General features: G+C 32.8%; 1 protein-coding gene and 1 long non-coding RNA gene across 3 annotated transcripts; one reads left to right on the plus strand and one right to left on the minus strand.

Moving 5' to 3' along the window:
• Positions 1-3,088: 3,088 nt before the first annotated feature.
• On the minus strand, positions 3,089-4,624 carry LOC128193626 (uncharacterized). The gene is made up of 3 exons (XR_008244999.1): positions 4,584-4,624; positions 4,416-4,505; positions 3,089-3,142 (listed from the first exon to the last, which is right to left on the minus strand). It is a non-coding gene; the product is annotated as an uncharacterized LOC128193626 (long non-coding RNA).
• A 5,963-nt stretch (positions 4,625-10,587) lies between these two features.
• Positions 10,588-13,852, plus strand: LOC108344761 (probable glycosyltransferase At3g07620). 2 transcript variants are annotated; one of them, XM_052867578.1, is made up of 5 exons: positions 10,588-11,700; positions 11,789-11,919; positions 12,212-12,545; positions 13,068-13,508; positions 13,591-13,852. In XM_052867578.1, exons 1-5 carry the CDS (start codon positions 11,032-11,034, stop codon positions 13,621-13,623), a joined length of 1,608 nt encoding a protein of 535 aa, XP_052723538.1. In that variant the 5' UTR covers positions 10,588-11,031; the 3' UTR covers positions 13,624-13,852. The 2 variants fall into 2 exon arrangements, with proteins under 2 accessions (XP_052723538.1, XP_017438737.1); XM_017583248.2 differs by having other exon boundaries at positions 10,591-11,700; positions 13,068-13,852.
• Positions 13,853-14,884: the final 1,032 nt, after the last annotated feature.

The following is a 14,884-nucleotide window of genomic DNA, read 5'->3' on the forward strand; positions in this document are numbered from 1 at the left end:
CAACTTGCAGTCTTTTTTTACAAGATATCTCAAGTATTTAACTTCTTATAACTTATATTGTATTTCAGTTTTGCCCATAAGTGTAAGGTCCTCGAAAACTGTATGGGTTATGGGACCTTATTTTCTGAGGCAGCCAAGCCCAAAGGGCCAAAGGCACCATGACCTTAGAAGGGATTCCTTCATTCTCCAACTCTGAACTCATTTTCCAGTTACTCTTTCTCTCTCTAAACTCAGTTCCATTCTCCTCTTCTTGCTCTGACTTTGATAGTGGCATATTTTGCTATGAATTCAGTATTGAATTAGAGAAAATATCAACTCTTTCTCATCCTTTTTACCTTGTAAATCCTAGTTTTCATTTAGTTTAAGAAGTGGTTTCATCTTAAGCTTTAATTAGATAAATTGATCATTAACCCCTTTATTTATACAAGTTAATTAGTTGGAAGAAGTCTCTGCATCAAATGAAGAGTGCTGGAACCAGAGAAAACAAGAAAACAGCAAAAACAGCAAAAATATGAAGAACCAGAATCTGGAAAAAAGTTAGCTAGAGCGCCCTTTTTCCATGGGCGCTGGAGCGGGATCTGCACCAGGACTGGAGCTAGCTGGAGCGCCCCCTACAAAAGGGCGCTGGAGCGCCCTTTTTCCTGTTTTCGCGCGCTGGAGCGCGGTCTCAAGCGCGCCTGCTGCTGATTTGGCAGATTGGGTTTATTTAACCCCAAATTAGAAGGACTTTGATATCTTTGGCATCCCAGACACAAATTCTCTCAATTGGAGCGTCCAGAGGCGAGCTAGGAGCTGTGGGAACAGCCCTTCTTCATCCTTGGGTCCTCCTCCTTCTTCTATTTCCACCATTGTTGTAAGCTCAAGCTCTCCATTCATGGAGAGCTAGTTTCATTCTTGTTGGGGATTGATGTAACCACGGATCTCTTATGTAATTACAGTTGTTTTGAATGATTATATGCCTCTTTCATTGATTGTTAGTTTTTAATTCCTCTACTTAAAGCTTGTATGAGTAATTCAACCATATCATGATTTTAGGGTTTGCTTGATATTGGGAAATATTGGGTGAATCTAGAACTGGATTAAACACCTAAAGGAAATTGTATCTAGGGATAGAACTAGGACCTTTGGTTGTCTTGAATCTCAATTCTTAAAGCGGATGAACTTGTTAGGTTTTCCAAGGGATTGGAGTTTAAGAAGTAAGTCTAGGCTCTCTCTACCAAGGGATTGGGTTTGAGTAAATTAGAAGATTGACATTGGCTAATTAATGAAGAGGAAGTGATTTTCTGTACATAAGAGTGAAGTAGGTGAAATCAACCTCCAACATTACCATTCCATATCATTTCTAATCTTTCATTTCCTAAGTGTTTGCGTTATCAAAGATCACTTTTATCCTTTATGTTTTATCTTTAATTCAATTGCATGAAAATCACAAAAACATGGAATCATTCTTTAGTCTAAATTAGTTAGATATTATACGATTGTCTAGGACACGAGTCTCTTGGGAAACGATACCCGGTCTTACCGGTTTTATTACTTGAACGATTCGGTACACTTGCCGAAGTCTCAACAGACTTCTCTCTACTTTTCCACCATTTTCCACCGTTGAAATTTCAAATAGGTGGTGTGCTCTCGTTCACGGAGTTGAGAGCTTCCCTTTCATCCGATTGAAATTCTAATTTGGACGGGTAAGTCAATTCCTCCACTTTTCTTGAACCTAGGGCATGCAACTCTACTGGTTGCATGCAACTGGTGGTGCCCCATTTCGATTTTCTGTCCATTCTAGCTCTAAGAGTTGTGTTGTCCCCACTTCAGTGGATTGTAGGGTCTTGTTGGGTGCTGGTTGTGTAGCTATCAAAGCCTTGCTATTGTTGTGAGCTGTACTGTAACCACAAGGTAAGGAGAGCTAGACATTCTTTGATTTTTATTGTATGGTGTGCATGTGTGATGAAATCTGTAATATTCTGCTGTTTGGATTATATGTTAAGTTTTGAGTGTATGAAATGGTACGTATTGTTCATATGTTATGAAACTGTGTTGTGATGTTTGGAATTGATTTGGATGGGTTTGGAATGGTTATAATTGATCAATTGGAAGTGAGTGAAGTGTGAAGTCTGTATAACCTTGGTTGGATAGGAAATTTTGAGTTTATATAGTTCTTAGGTCACTTTGAGAGGAAGTGGGATAGTGAATTTGAGAGTTAAGGGTCTAGGGCTTTTGTATTCTGTTGGGACAATATAGGGAGGTTATTTGTGACTTGTTAGAGTCATCAAACTGATAAAAACAAGTGCAAAATGGTTGAATCGAATTTGGGTCCCTAAGTGGTGGAAATTTACGTTTTAGAGTTGAATTTGAGTTGTAATTACTTTAGTATGGTAGTAGTAAGGTTTTAGATCATCTAGACAAGTTTAATTAAGTATAAAATATAAATTAGAGGTGTTAGATGTTGGGAAAAATGATTAGAAATGGTAAGGGGTGTGTGAGTTGCATAATTTAGCAAAACTTACGTTCTGCAGATTATGCAGACTCGCTAAGCGAATGTTTTCGCATAGCGAGTCCTCGTATAGAGAGTAGGGCTGGGCAAATCAAACTAAACTGCACTGCACTACTAAAAACTGTATTAAACTAAAAACTAGTTCAGAAAAACTAAACTGCACTAAAAAATAGTTCAGAAAAACTGAACTAAATTGTTTTTGTTTTATTAAACTGTACCGAACTGAACTATACTTAATTGTACTAAACTACACTATAAACTGAACTAAACTACTAACTATACTAATTTTGAACTAAATTATACTAATTTTAACCAAGAACTGCACTAACTATACAACACTAACAACTATAGCACTAACTAGTAAAATTGTATTAATAAAACTGCACTTCATCCTGTAAATTAAACATGAGAAGATTGTTTAGATCTGATTTATACTCCCGCAACTTAGCAAGAAGCACACCCTTGACGTTTGGCTGCAAACTTCTTGCCTCGAGGTCCATTTTTCGAATCTACAGATTCATTAAATAAACCATCTGAACCAGACTACAGAGAAAATAAATACAGCTTTCCAATGCAGAAGAAAAAGAAGTACCAAAACTTCAGCTTCATCAATTCCAGTCTTTATTTCAGAAACTTTTTGTTTCTTTTGCTCTGAAAATAAACAGAAAGTTCAAAAAAATTATAATGAAATGTGCATTGCTCCAAAATAAACATAAGATTCAACACTTCATCCTGATAAAAACTTTGAATAGTTTGATATTCCTATAGTTCATTACTCAAGAATTAAGATAATCTTCTATGAATATGTTAAGATCCATAAGAATTTATATTTATAGAGTAAAAAACTATTGGCATACCAAATGTGTACAAGAATTCACTTTATTCTAATATGCATACTGTAGAATGCACTCCCCGCACCCATTCAACTGACAAAAAGTGCAAAAAAGAAATGCAGCAACAAACATAGAAGGGAGAAAAACAAGTTCTGAAGTATCTGTTCCAAAAGACAGCTTACATCATCAAGAAATGAAGAAATTGAAGATTGCAATTATGAAACACTAGCAAGATCTTCGAAGTTGTCTCTCCAAAATTTATGAGACATTTCTAAAATGACATATAGAAGATACAAATAAAAGAGTGTCCCTAGTCATGGCCAAAGGAAAACAATACTAGCTGTGACATCTTGGAAACTGTTGAGAGGAGAAATTTTCTGGACAGAATTTCAACTACCAGGAGAGAGCTACAACGGGTCCAAAGGAGCTATACACACCAATAAGTGAAACGATCCTGATTCATGATATGTGCCATCATCCAAATTCAATCAATGTAACTGAATTCAATCAATGTAACTTAAACTCCAGCACATAATCCTTTTCAAACCAAACTGTGTAGAATGAAAACATGCACAAACAAAGTTAGGATATATAGTAATATTAATCAACAGTAGTCAATACATGGTAGCTTTGTAAATGATGATGATGATATAGGATCTGAAAAAATCTAAATGATGATGATATAGCTTTGTAACATGTTATGTAACCTAAACAACAACAAACACTGCTACTGTTATTCTAATTATTGTATGTAATGGACTTAAGTATGGAATCTAAATCTCCATTTGACAAAAGGATCTTTCCTATATTGAATAAATTTATATCTTCACAAGGGTCTTCTAAAATTTGCATATTATTAGCTAAAAAAATAGTACAGGGGCTATTAGCTATTATTAGTTTTTCAATTAAATTACTGATAACAGATGCATGATGGTTCAGTGCAGATAAGTTTAGCTCTTAAAAATTTGAGTTTTACCTTACTGAATCCAAAAAACTAGTTCTTAAAGTAAGAGGAGTACATCATTTATATATTCCATATATATAATATTCACAGCAATTAAAATTAAGTCCAAAATGCACGACATAGTTACCTGGCAATAACCAAGATCAAAGTTGTAAAATGAATAGGTCAACAGTATATCTCGTAGAATATTTGAAAGGATCGATCTATCAGTTCTCACCTTCAACAGTATATCAGTAGCATCTTTTATTTGTTCATTTATAGTCATTCAAATTTAAAATCTATTCCACTAGCTTACCACATCTTTCTCAATAAGCCCTTTCCTTTCCCTGAATTTTGTGAATCGTTTAGCCTGTGCAGAGGATATACTCTACAGAGAAAAAAAAACATTACAAAATTATATTTTGACTTGGCCAACAGCTTACAGAAATAAAGCAGAAAAACAATGTTACAAGAGATGGCAAATACATTATTAGAATTCATAATTAGAGGAAAAACAATGTATAATTTATATAATTTATATATAAGCTTTAGCCGATGAAGAACATGTATTAATTAAGCTTACTTCATACTTGATATTTACTTCATACTTGAGAGCCTTTTTTGTACTACAGTGCTTCATATTTTCAAACATCATCAACTCTACATTTTTAGTTCAACTTTAAAGTACCATCTGAAATTGAGTGCGTGTTTCATTTTAAAACTTTGTCACCGATAATCACTTTAAATAAAGAACTCTCTTTTATATAAATTCGTTTCAGAACCTCATAATTCTGCAGATTCCCTCTAAGAACTCATCTGCATTTTCGTTTGATTTTGTTATTATTCAGTCACAAAAACTTGTATCCTAAGTATTTCTAGCCAGAAGCATTAAACAACAACGCCCTCAACTATCCCACCTTCTGTTCTTAGCCAAAAATCAATAGTTTCAACCTCATTGTGTAAGAGAATAAAAGGGCTACTACAAGGCTAATTTTGTTTTTTCTATTTAGAGAAAGATGTAATTCTTTAAAGTGCTTTTGGTAAAATCCAATTTAATAGGAGAATACAACAAAAAATTTTAATGAAAATCACATGACTTTTGTCCTTATTTGTTTTCTAAAATGATTTTGGACATTGAAAATGCAGTTTGACACTTATGAAAAAGATAAAAATAAGTAAACATGGTAAGTGGTACGATGTAATCAGAAAACAGAGATAAAGAAAAGTGAAGGTTGTGCTAATTAAGTGTTTGAAAACATTGGATGTTACTTTTCTATTGTGCCTTCATTGAATCAATATCAAACTGCATTGTGAATGCAATGACGAAATATTCAAATAGAATCAACAAGCATCGATGTACACGTTTACTAGAATCATCAAACCTGTAATATAAAAATTCCAACCAAACACTCTGAGAGAGAAAGAAAGAACTACTGACTCAAACCTCAAACAAACAGCATTTGCCAAACAGTGAAGAAGGGAAAGCTACAAGAGAACCTTAGGAGAAGTGTTCTCAGAAGTGTTCGACGATGGTGGTAGAACCTTCGACAGTTCGGCGACGGCAGAGTGCGGCAAAACCTTCGACAGTGGTGAGCCTCCGACGACGGCGAACCTTCAACGGCGGAGAACCTTCAACGACGGTGAACCTTCGACGACGGTGAACCTTCGACGGTGGCGAACCTTCGACGGTGGCGAACCTTCGACGGTGGCGAACCTTCACCAGCGGTAACCTCGATGGCAGCCTTCAACAACGGCAACCTTCAACAGCAGCATCGAGTGAGATGTAAGGCAGAAAGCAAAATGAAGCTGTGATTGGGAAAGGATGTATAAACCTAAACTGCACTGCAGTTAACTGTACTTAATATAAAATAGTTTAGTATTTTTAAACTGTACCATTAATTAGTTAATTAGTTTTTAGTTAACTGTATTATTAGTTTTTTAAGTTTAAAAAAGTATAAATTAACTATAGTTTAAGTATTTTAAGTTAATTCTGCCCAGCCCTAATAGAGAGGTTCTCTCTGCTTGATCATTCGCACAGCGAGTTGGTGCGCTGTGCGAATGGCTAGAGAGGGTTGCTCTCTGTTTGGTGATTCGCATAGCGAATCCGGGCGCCGTGCGACTGGGGTTGCCTGAGAAAAGGCTAAATTAATTCCAATAGCGAATTTGGGGCGCTATGCGAGAGTTTAGGGTGTGATAATTTGTATTAGAATTTTAAGTTTAGCATAACGCACAAACTTGGTACGCTATGCAAATTTTAGTTGTCCCCTTGTCAGGAAAATTCGCCCAGCGCATCAAGGGTGGTGCGCTATGCGAATTTTAGCTGAAAAACACTCCCCCCGTCAGGAAAATTCGCTCAGCGCACCAAGGGTGGTGCGCTGTGCGAATTTTTGCTGTCTTGCCTTGCACCTTGGTGCGCTGTGCGACCTGGTGTAGTGAGTTTCACATTTTTCCTCATCTGTTTGAGTTGTTTGATGTTGTTTGACCGCCAAGATGTATGTATGTCTATATAACTGATTTGGGTGGCTTGATTTTGCTACATGATTGAAAGTATGTTGTATTGTATGTGAATGATAATTTGGAAGTATGTATGAAACAAAGTTATGATTGGCGTAAGTGTAACAGTATGGTTAATGGACATAATTCCATGGACCTCAAAGGGAGGATACATGGTGGTGCCCTATGTCATTGGACGTAATTCCATGATCTTCAAGGAGAAGATTCATGGTAGTGCCCTAGTGTTTAGAATGATCTACAGGGAAGCTCAGTCTTGGGGGTTATCCTGACGCTCCAATGGTCTTTCATTCTCAAGTAGAGAGGATTGAACCATGTGGTGAGGAGTAGTAGGAGGTCTTGGTCTTGGGGGCTTCCAGTATGCCTCAAGGCCCGGAACAGGCTAACCTCGTGAGTGTGGTAGGGTGGGGAACCCAAGTTTCATAAGCCACCACGAGTGCATAACCCGCCATAGCTCGGTAATCATTTTAAGTCCGGACGAGTCAAGTGTCAAGTGCAACAAGTTATGTTTGTGTAGTCTAGTATATCTGTCTCTAATTGCTTATTGTATGTGATTGTATAACATGATTTTTGTATATCTAGCTCACCCTTCTTCTTGTGTTTGTCATTTGTTTGTGTCGTGTTTCTGTTGCAATGATCATCCACTTGGATGTGAGCAGAGGTGGATGAGGTACCCCTGGAGCAGGCTCTGGATGGTGTTGATGTTGCAGCTTAGTTTGTTAGGATTTCTTAGTTAAGTTATGCTATCTTGAAATACTCTTATGGGTGTTTAAAGTTTTAAATTATAATCATTTTTGGGATGACTGTAATTATTAAGACTTTAGCTGCAAGTTTGACTCCTAACTGTTCTCCTATATCAGAATTGTGGACTACCATAATATATATTTGTTATATTTTTGGGATGTTACAATAAGTAATTATTTCATAATGTAGATGAGACATGTTTATTTACTTTTATATTTTCCTTTATTTTTTCGATTTATTATATTACATTTTTTATTTTAGCTATTACACTATGTACATTATTTATTGATTTTAGCATTGACTAAAAGATATTTATTACGAGTTAATATGACAGTATCGATACATAATGCAATATAATACAAATTAACATAATGAAAGTATAACGCATTTAATTATATATAATACAGTAGTAAATATAAAGTTAAATACGACTTACACTTGGTTTTAGTTATGAATATAATTTTATCTCTATATATAGTTGGATAATTCCACTATTATTATCAGTAGTTCCTAATTAAAAAAAAAAATGTGAACGAAAAATGTATTTTTATTTTTTTATCTCTACCCTCTTACAAATAATAAAACCATCCAACTTTACTCTTTGAAAATTTTAAACAAAAGTCATACACACACATGCATTTATTACTCTTTGAAAATTTAAAAAAAAATACATTTTGTTTTCTCATATTACTAATGATTTTAAACTTATTTTTATTATAATTAAATAGTATTATTAATTAACAAAAGAATGTGAAAATGTTATTATGCATTTCTAAAATTGTCTTTTAATAATGAAAAGCATTAAGTTATATATGTATAGTGAGAAAAAAATTTGTTGAGAATACATAAATTAATTATGTGTATTTTTCAATTAATCCAAGGAAATAATATAGCACAGTTGCTTAAAATTTATGTAGACCAAATTTTGAAATAAAAAAAAAACCATAAAAAAACTGCAAGAAAGATTTGCAAGTTAAAATCCATTGTATAAAATTTCCTTTACCGAAACAAGATATACAAAAGTCAAGCTAAAAAGGGTTTGAGAAATGTAAAGAAAAAGGTTATATAATGTAGAATACAATTACATAAGGAAATAGTTAGTATATAAATGGAATTGTTTTAAATCAGTCAAAAGGAATAATGTTATAAAAAAAATTAATGTAATATTAATGAAATTATTTTATTATTATCATATAATAAATTACTACTACTATTATTATTATTATTATTATTATTTTCACTAATCTACAAATTTTATGAGATTTCACAACAAAACACAGTATACTTTGACTGAAGAAATATGATTTACAACCCAGTGGACATAAGATGTGTATCAAATAAAACTATCAATGCATATTGAAAGTAATGGAAGATTGTCAATATATAAATGGAAAATTTTATGGAATAAACCAAGTTTGTGTAGTTATTTATTAAATTTTTAGCAACTTAAATATTTTGAAAAAGTTAAATTTAATTCATAAATATATATTTTGAAATATAAGTAAATATTGAGTATAAAATTATATTTACAAATATCGTATTGGTGTATATAATTATTGAATTGACACTAAAATATTCAACAATTGAATCAATTATTTTAATACAGAGCTATTATATGAAATTAAACAAACAAATTAGAATACACTAGACTATTAAAAGTCCACCATAAAAATAATCGAAAACAATGCAAACAATAGGTAGAATAAATTAAAAAAAATAATAAAATAGTTGAAAACATTGAGAATACGAGTGGTCTTCTTGTTATTCATGGTACTAATAACATCAGAACCCACCATTTAATTACCCTTACAACTCTAATCTCAACATTGACTAAAAAATTGTTTTTTTTTCTTTTTCACAAAAAAGGTTCCTTCAATAAAGAATTACACAAAAAATTGAATAATATCTCTTAGAAACAATACACTAATAAAACTAACTAAGTGAAATTAAAATTACAAAATTGTTTGTTTCCTCGAATAAGCATGTTAAATTCACGTAAGTATTCACATATATCTATTATGTATTTTAATATATATTTATAAATAGATAGGATGTGTAGTATAAGCAAGTATCCATTGTTAAAAAAGAAATTTTAAAAGATTATATTTTATTAAATTAAATTTAAATAAAATAAAAATGATTTATATTTTATTAGATTAAATTTAATTAAAATTAAATTTTTATTTTTTTATATATTTTTTTAATTTATAAATATCTTTTTTAAATATTTACGTGTATTTATAAATATCTACGAGTATAAAAATATTGAGAGATAATTTTTAAAAGGATATTCAACTTATAACAAAAATAAGTAAAAGATAATTTTTTTTAGATCGAATAGTTGGTAAATACTGTGAGTAACTAACTCAATCTATTATTATTCCTAGTTGGAATATACTTTTGATTTTGTTATTGCACAAACAATAAAGTCAATGGATTTCTAATTTCATAATCACAAAATTTATTAAAATAGAACATGAATAAAGTATTTAAGGTATCAAATTAAAAAAAATGAGAATCATAAATCTAAATTATGTACAATTTAACATTGGAGGATGTTTATGACATTATGAGACACCCAAAGTCTTGTGGAACACAACAGAATTCACAAAGGAAGATTGATGTTGGAGAAGATGAATTAATTTATATTACATTTATACTATAAACTGATTTTTGTGAAATAGAATTAAATTTAAAATTTACGATTTAAGGTACTATCATAATAAAAAAAATCTAAAAGAAATTAAAACATTACTTTTTTTATTTCAAAATCGTAAAAAATTATGATAAAAAACAATAGTAAGTAATTTTATATAAATTTTATAGAAATGAATTTAAACTTAACTTGTTATTGTCACACTGATCTCAATGGCTTTCGTTGACAAGTTTGGTAGGAGAGTTTTCTTTTTGTAAGTCGGTAATGGAAATGATAATATATATATATATATATATATTTTGAAAAAAGTGTATTAAAAATCTTATATTAAGTAATGATAAGTGTAATTTACAAGAAGAGAAACCATGTAAATGTTAGATTGGACTTAACATAAGTTCAACTATATAAAAATAAAATCCAAACCGATGTGAGACTTCCAGGAGACCAACATTATCCTATGTTCGTTCTTTTCTTCTAAAAATCAACTCTTGTTTTCAAGACAAATTTTTTTCATATTTTCGGCAATGAGACAAAACGATGTCATTCTTTCGTTTGGCAGTGGCAACAGCGTAGTTATTTGCACTGGTAAGGGTATATTATATTCTGCTGTTTCTGATCAACACAAATAAGAACCCGTTGAAATGGCATGGCTTTTAAGGTAATGTTCCTAGATTTTCCTTTTTCCAGTGTTTTATGTTTAAAGGGTGTTTGGTTAAGTTTCCAAAGTTGAAGTCTTTGTAACTAGTACGGAAGATTTCTTCGAAATATGTTGCTGCTGTGCTTGCATTTGATTCAGTTTCTGGGGAAGTTACCCTCTTGAGTTTTGCATGAAGCGGGTTTCTCTGTTGTAGCTATGAAGTTGCGTCTGATGACAATTAGAAGGTTGTTAATTGTTGGCGTGCTCGTTGTTGTGATAGTTGTTTTCCAATGTTGTTGGACAACGTATAAATCTATGTTGGATGCTGATGGGAGCTCAGGGGCATTCCCAGTTGCAGTTTCCATTTCTGAGAATTCAGAAAACGAGGGTGTGTATAGATCCACAGCAAACAATGTCATGGTTAATCTCACTTTTGCCTCTCATTCAGAAGAATATGCTTCTGAGAAAGAAGCTGATTTGGACCATGAATTGGAATCTAATAGGGGGAAAAATTCAAGAGAGGGACACCTCCCCAATAAGGGTTTCAAAGTGGGAATTCATGAGGATGCAATAGAAGGTTTCACTCAAAAAAGACCTAAGTATGCACTTGTGGATGACAACCACAATATTCAACATAATGTGCAATTTGCATCACAAGAGATTCTTTCTGAGGACATTAAAATTCTAGATGCTGGTTTTGGCATGTCTGATGAGTTTCTTGTTGGAAAAGAACATTCCACTGCCAGTAGAATAGAGAGTGTGGAAATGGAACCACAACTGTTGGAACCTAAGATGGATGCCTCATCAAACAGGAGTAAGTTGGTGTGGCCAACTTCAATGACACATATGAGCTCATTGCTTCAGAGTTTTAATTCTGCTTCTATGGTATGGATTTCAGCTTTTTGGTTCCAATTTGAGCCAGCGTGGAATCTTTATGGATCCTAATTTTCATGTGTTACGTTATTGATGACAGAGGCCAAGGTGGTCTTCTAGACCGGACAGGGAACTGTTTTCTGCAAAACTAGAGATTGAAAATGCCCGTGTCATATCAAATTCTTCAGAACTTTATGCACCTGTTTTCCTTAATGTTTCCAAGTTTTCAAGGTATCCTTGCAATTCTTTTATGTTAATTGTTGAGCATTGTGTTAGAGTCTTTTACTTTTGTTCTTGTATTCTCATGTCACCCTCTTGCTCTTTTTATATCCTTTAGGTTATTGTTAGAATTCTAAGAATGAATCTAAGTTCCACATTTGTAGAAATGAGAAAGTATAATATTATATAAGATTCAAGATCCATTAATTTATTGTCTTTAAGGTTTTGAGTAGAAAGTTATGTTAATTTCTTATATAGTTAAGCTCGGTCTATACTGAAGCACATTTATGAATTTGTTGTTCAGGAGTTATGCTCTGATGGAGCGCAAGCTCAAAGTTTTTGTCTATAGGGAGGGAGCAAAACCTATATTTCATCAACCTAAGATGAGAGGAATTTATGCCTCAGAGGGTTGGTTTATGAAATTGATGGAAGGAAATAAAAGGTTCAGTGTGAAGGATCCCCGGAAAGCTCATTTGTTTTACCTACCATTCAGTTCACAAATACTAAGAGCTACTCTTCCTAACCAGAAGCAGATGGAGCAATACCTTGAGAAATATGTGGAGTTAATTGCAGGAAAATATCGTTTCTGGAATAGAACTGATGGAGCTGACCATTTTCTTGTTGCTTGTCATGATTGGGTGAGCTTTTAATGCATCACTTTTATTAGTATTATTGTAACATTTTTACACCATAGTGCTGGTATAATTCTCTTTTAAGATTGGCATCCTTTTAGAAAAATTCTTAAAAGCAAACAATAATATAACATGAGGTTTTTTGAGTAAAGCCATTAAGGAGATTCAACACCAATGAGTCGTGTTCCAAACTCTGATACCACGGTAAGGTTTTGTGAACTAACCCATACAAAAGACCAGGATATCACCTTAAACCTTAAAACCTTAAGCCAATAGAGTAATGCCAATGCTCATAGTTGTTGAATACTTGGTCTGCTAAGTCATGGAAGAACTTTCTCATGCTAGAAAACCTATAACATAGTCATGGAAGAACTTTGTTTGAAAATGATCCACATAGGGCTTATGTATCTAGTGAAAGGAGACAATGTCCCCAAGTTATTATATTTCTTCATGTTGCTGAACTTGGATATATGATGCAGCTTGAATTTTCTGCAATGTTAACATAGTGTGATGATGAACACAATGCAGGCCTCACAAATCACAAGGCAACCAATGAAAGGTTGTATAAGGTCTCTCTGTAATTCCAATGCTGCTAAAGGCTTCCAAATAGGGAAGGACACTACTCTACCTGTCACCTACATACACTCTGTGATGAATCCACTAAGAGAATTTATAGGAAAACCTCCTTCAGAAAGGTCTATTCTGGCCTTTTTTGCAGGAAACATGCATGGCTATCTCCGTCCAATCCTGCTAAAACACTGGAAGAATAAAGAACCTGACATGAAAATTTTTGGTCCAATGCCACGAGATTTGGAAGGTAAAAAGTTGTATATGGAATACATGAATAGCAGCAAGTACTGCATATGTGCTAGAGGTCATGAAGTTCATACACCAAGAATCATTGAGGCCATTTTTTCTGAGTGTGTGCCTGTCATCATATCAGATAACTATGTGCCTCCTTTCTTTGAGGTATTGAATTGGGAAGCTTTTTCTGTTTTTGTTCTTGAGAAGGATATTCCTAGTCTCAGAAACATGCTTCTCTCAATCTCAGAAGAGAAGTACCTTGCACTGCATTTGGGAGTGAAGAAGGTTCGGCAGCACTTTCTGTGGCACAAAGTTCCTGTTAAGTATGACTTGTTTCACATGATTCTTCACGCAGTATGGAACAATAGGCTTTCTCAGATCAGACCCAGGTGATGATATCATTGATGTGAATAAGTTTCTTGAAAATTTGTAGAAATCAGCTTGAAAAACTGTAGAAATGATGTACTGGATAAAGTAATTGCAGAAAGTTATTTCTGATGTTTTCATTATGTCATAAGGCTTATGAACTTAAGCTGCACTATGCATTGAAAAGTTATTGATATTAAAATATCTGTATAATGGTAAAAAGAATTAAGGAATGTCAGAAAAATATGAATATCAAAATAGTTATACCATGCTTCGAATGATAAGATATTCTTAAAAAATATGTTAAGATTAAATATGTTTCTAATTTCTTAGAAGTGAAATTTGAATCCGTTCATGTCTCAAATTTTTATATATTTTAGTTATCAAATTTATAAAAATGAATGTATATACTTTTTTTAGTTTAACAAGTTTAATTTTTTGTGTGTTAAATGGTATTTCTGATAAAATAAAAAATTAATGTCTGATTAAATGGTATATATTAAATTGAATTAATGTCTGATTCAATAAAATTAAGAAAATTCGTGATAAAATAAAAAAAAATATTAGAACAAAATAGTTTTTGTGTGTGTAAGGATCTTGTTAACCGCTACTATCATGCGCATCACTGGGCGGGCCTTTAACAGATTTTATAGTGGGCTTTTTATTTATGCACCCACGTTATTACTAACTGCGTTTTATATTAGTAGAAAAAGAAAACTTAAATACTCTACTCACTGCAGCACGTCGGTGCTGCTTGAAATTATGGGGTGCAGGAAGACAAAGGCTTTGCTTGACATGCTGAAAGTCCAACACAAGGCTTTTTTGTCACCAGTGCAAACATTGAAGGCAAAAAGGTGTCAATTTTATGAAAGGAAATAAATAGATTATAGAGCTTGGTTGGTTCAGATACCTAAAACTGTATTTTGTCGTTTCAAATTGATTTTTGAAAAATATTGAAATGATATAAATATATTTTTATATAAAAAGAAAATAGGGTTCGAAATAATGTGTGGGTTGTACTATAGTCCGTAGAGTGTACATTCTAAGGAATCGTAATTGACAAGACTAATTCCATAAATGCCCTGTTTGCATTAATTACTAATTGTACTACATGTTTTTGGGCCCATCGAACCCTCACATTTTAAAATATAAAATCAAATTTCTATCATTAAAAA

Source organism: Vigna angularis, chromosome 8, assembly GCF_016808095.1.
Source record: "Vigna angularis cultivar LongXiaoDou No.4 chromosome 8, ASM1680809v1, whole genome shotgun sequence".
In the NCBI taxonomy this organism is placed as follows: Eukaryota; Viridiplantae; Streptophyta; class Magnoliopsida; order Fabales; family Fabaceae; genus Vigna; species Vigna angularis.

What these genes read in the sequence shown, in the direction of transcription:
- LOC108344761 (XM_017583248.2), top strand. Translation starts at nt 11,032, where the DNA reads ATGAAGTTGCGTCTGATGACAATTAGAAGGTTGTTAATTGTTGGCGTG. An exon ending in GTTTTAATTCTGCTTCTATG is followed by an intron (nt 11,701 to 11,788) that starts GTATGGATTTCA and finishes TATTGATGACAG; the next exon opens with AGGCCAAGGTGGTCTTCTAG. An exon ending in TTGTTGCTTGTCATGATTGG is followed by an intron (nt 12,546 to 13,067) that starts GTGAGCTTTTAA and finishes AACACAATGCAG; the next exon opens with GCCTCACAAATCACAAGGCA.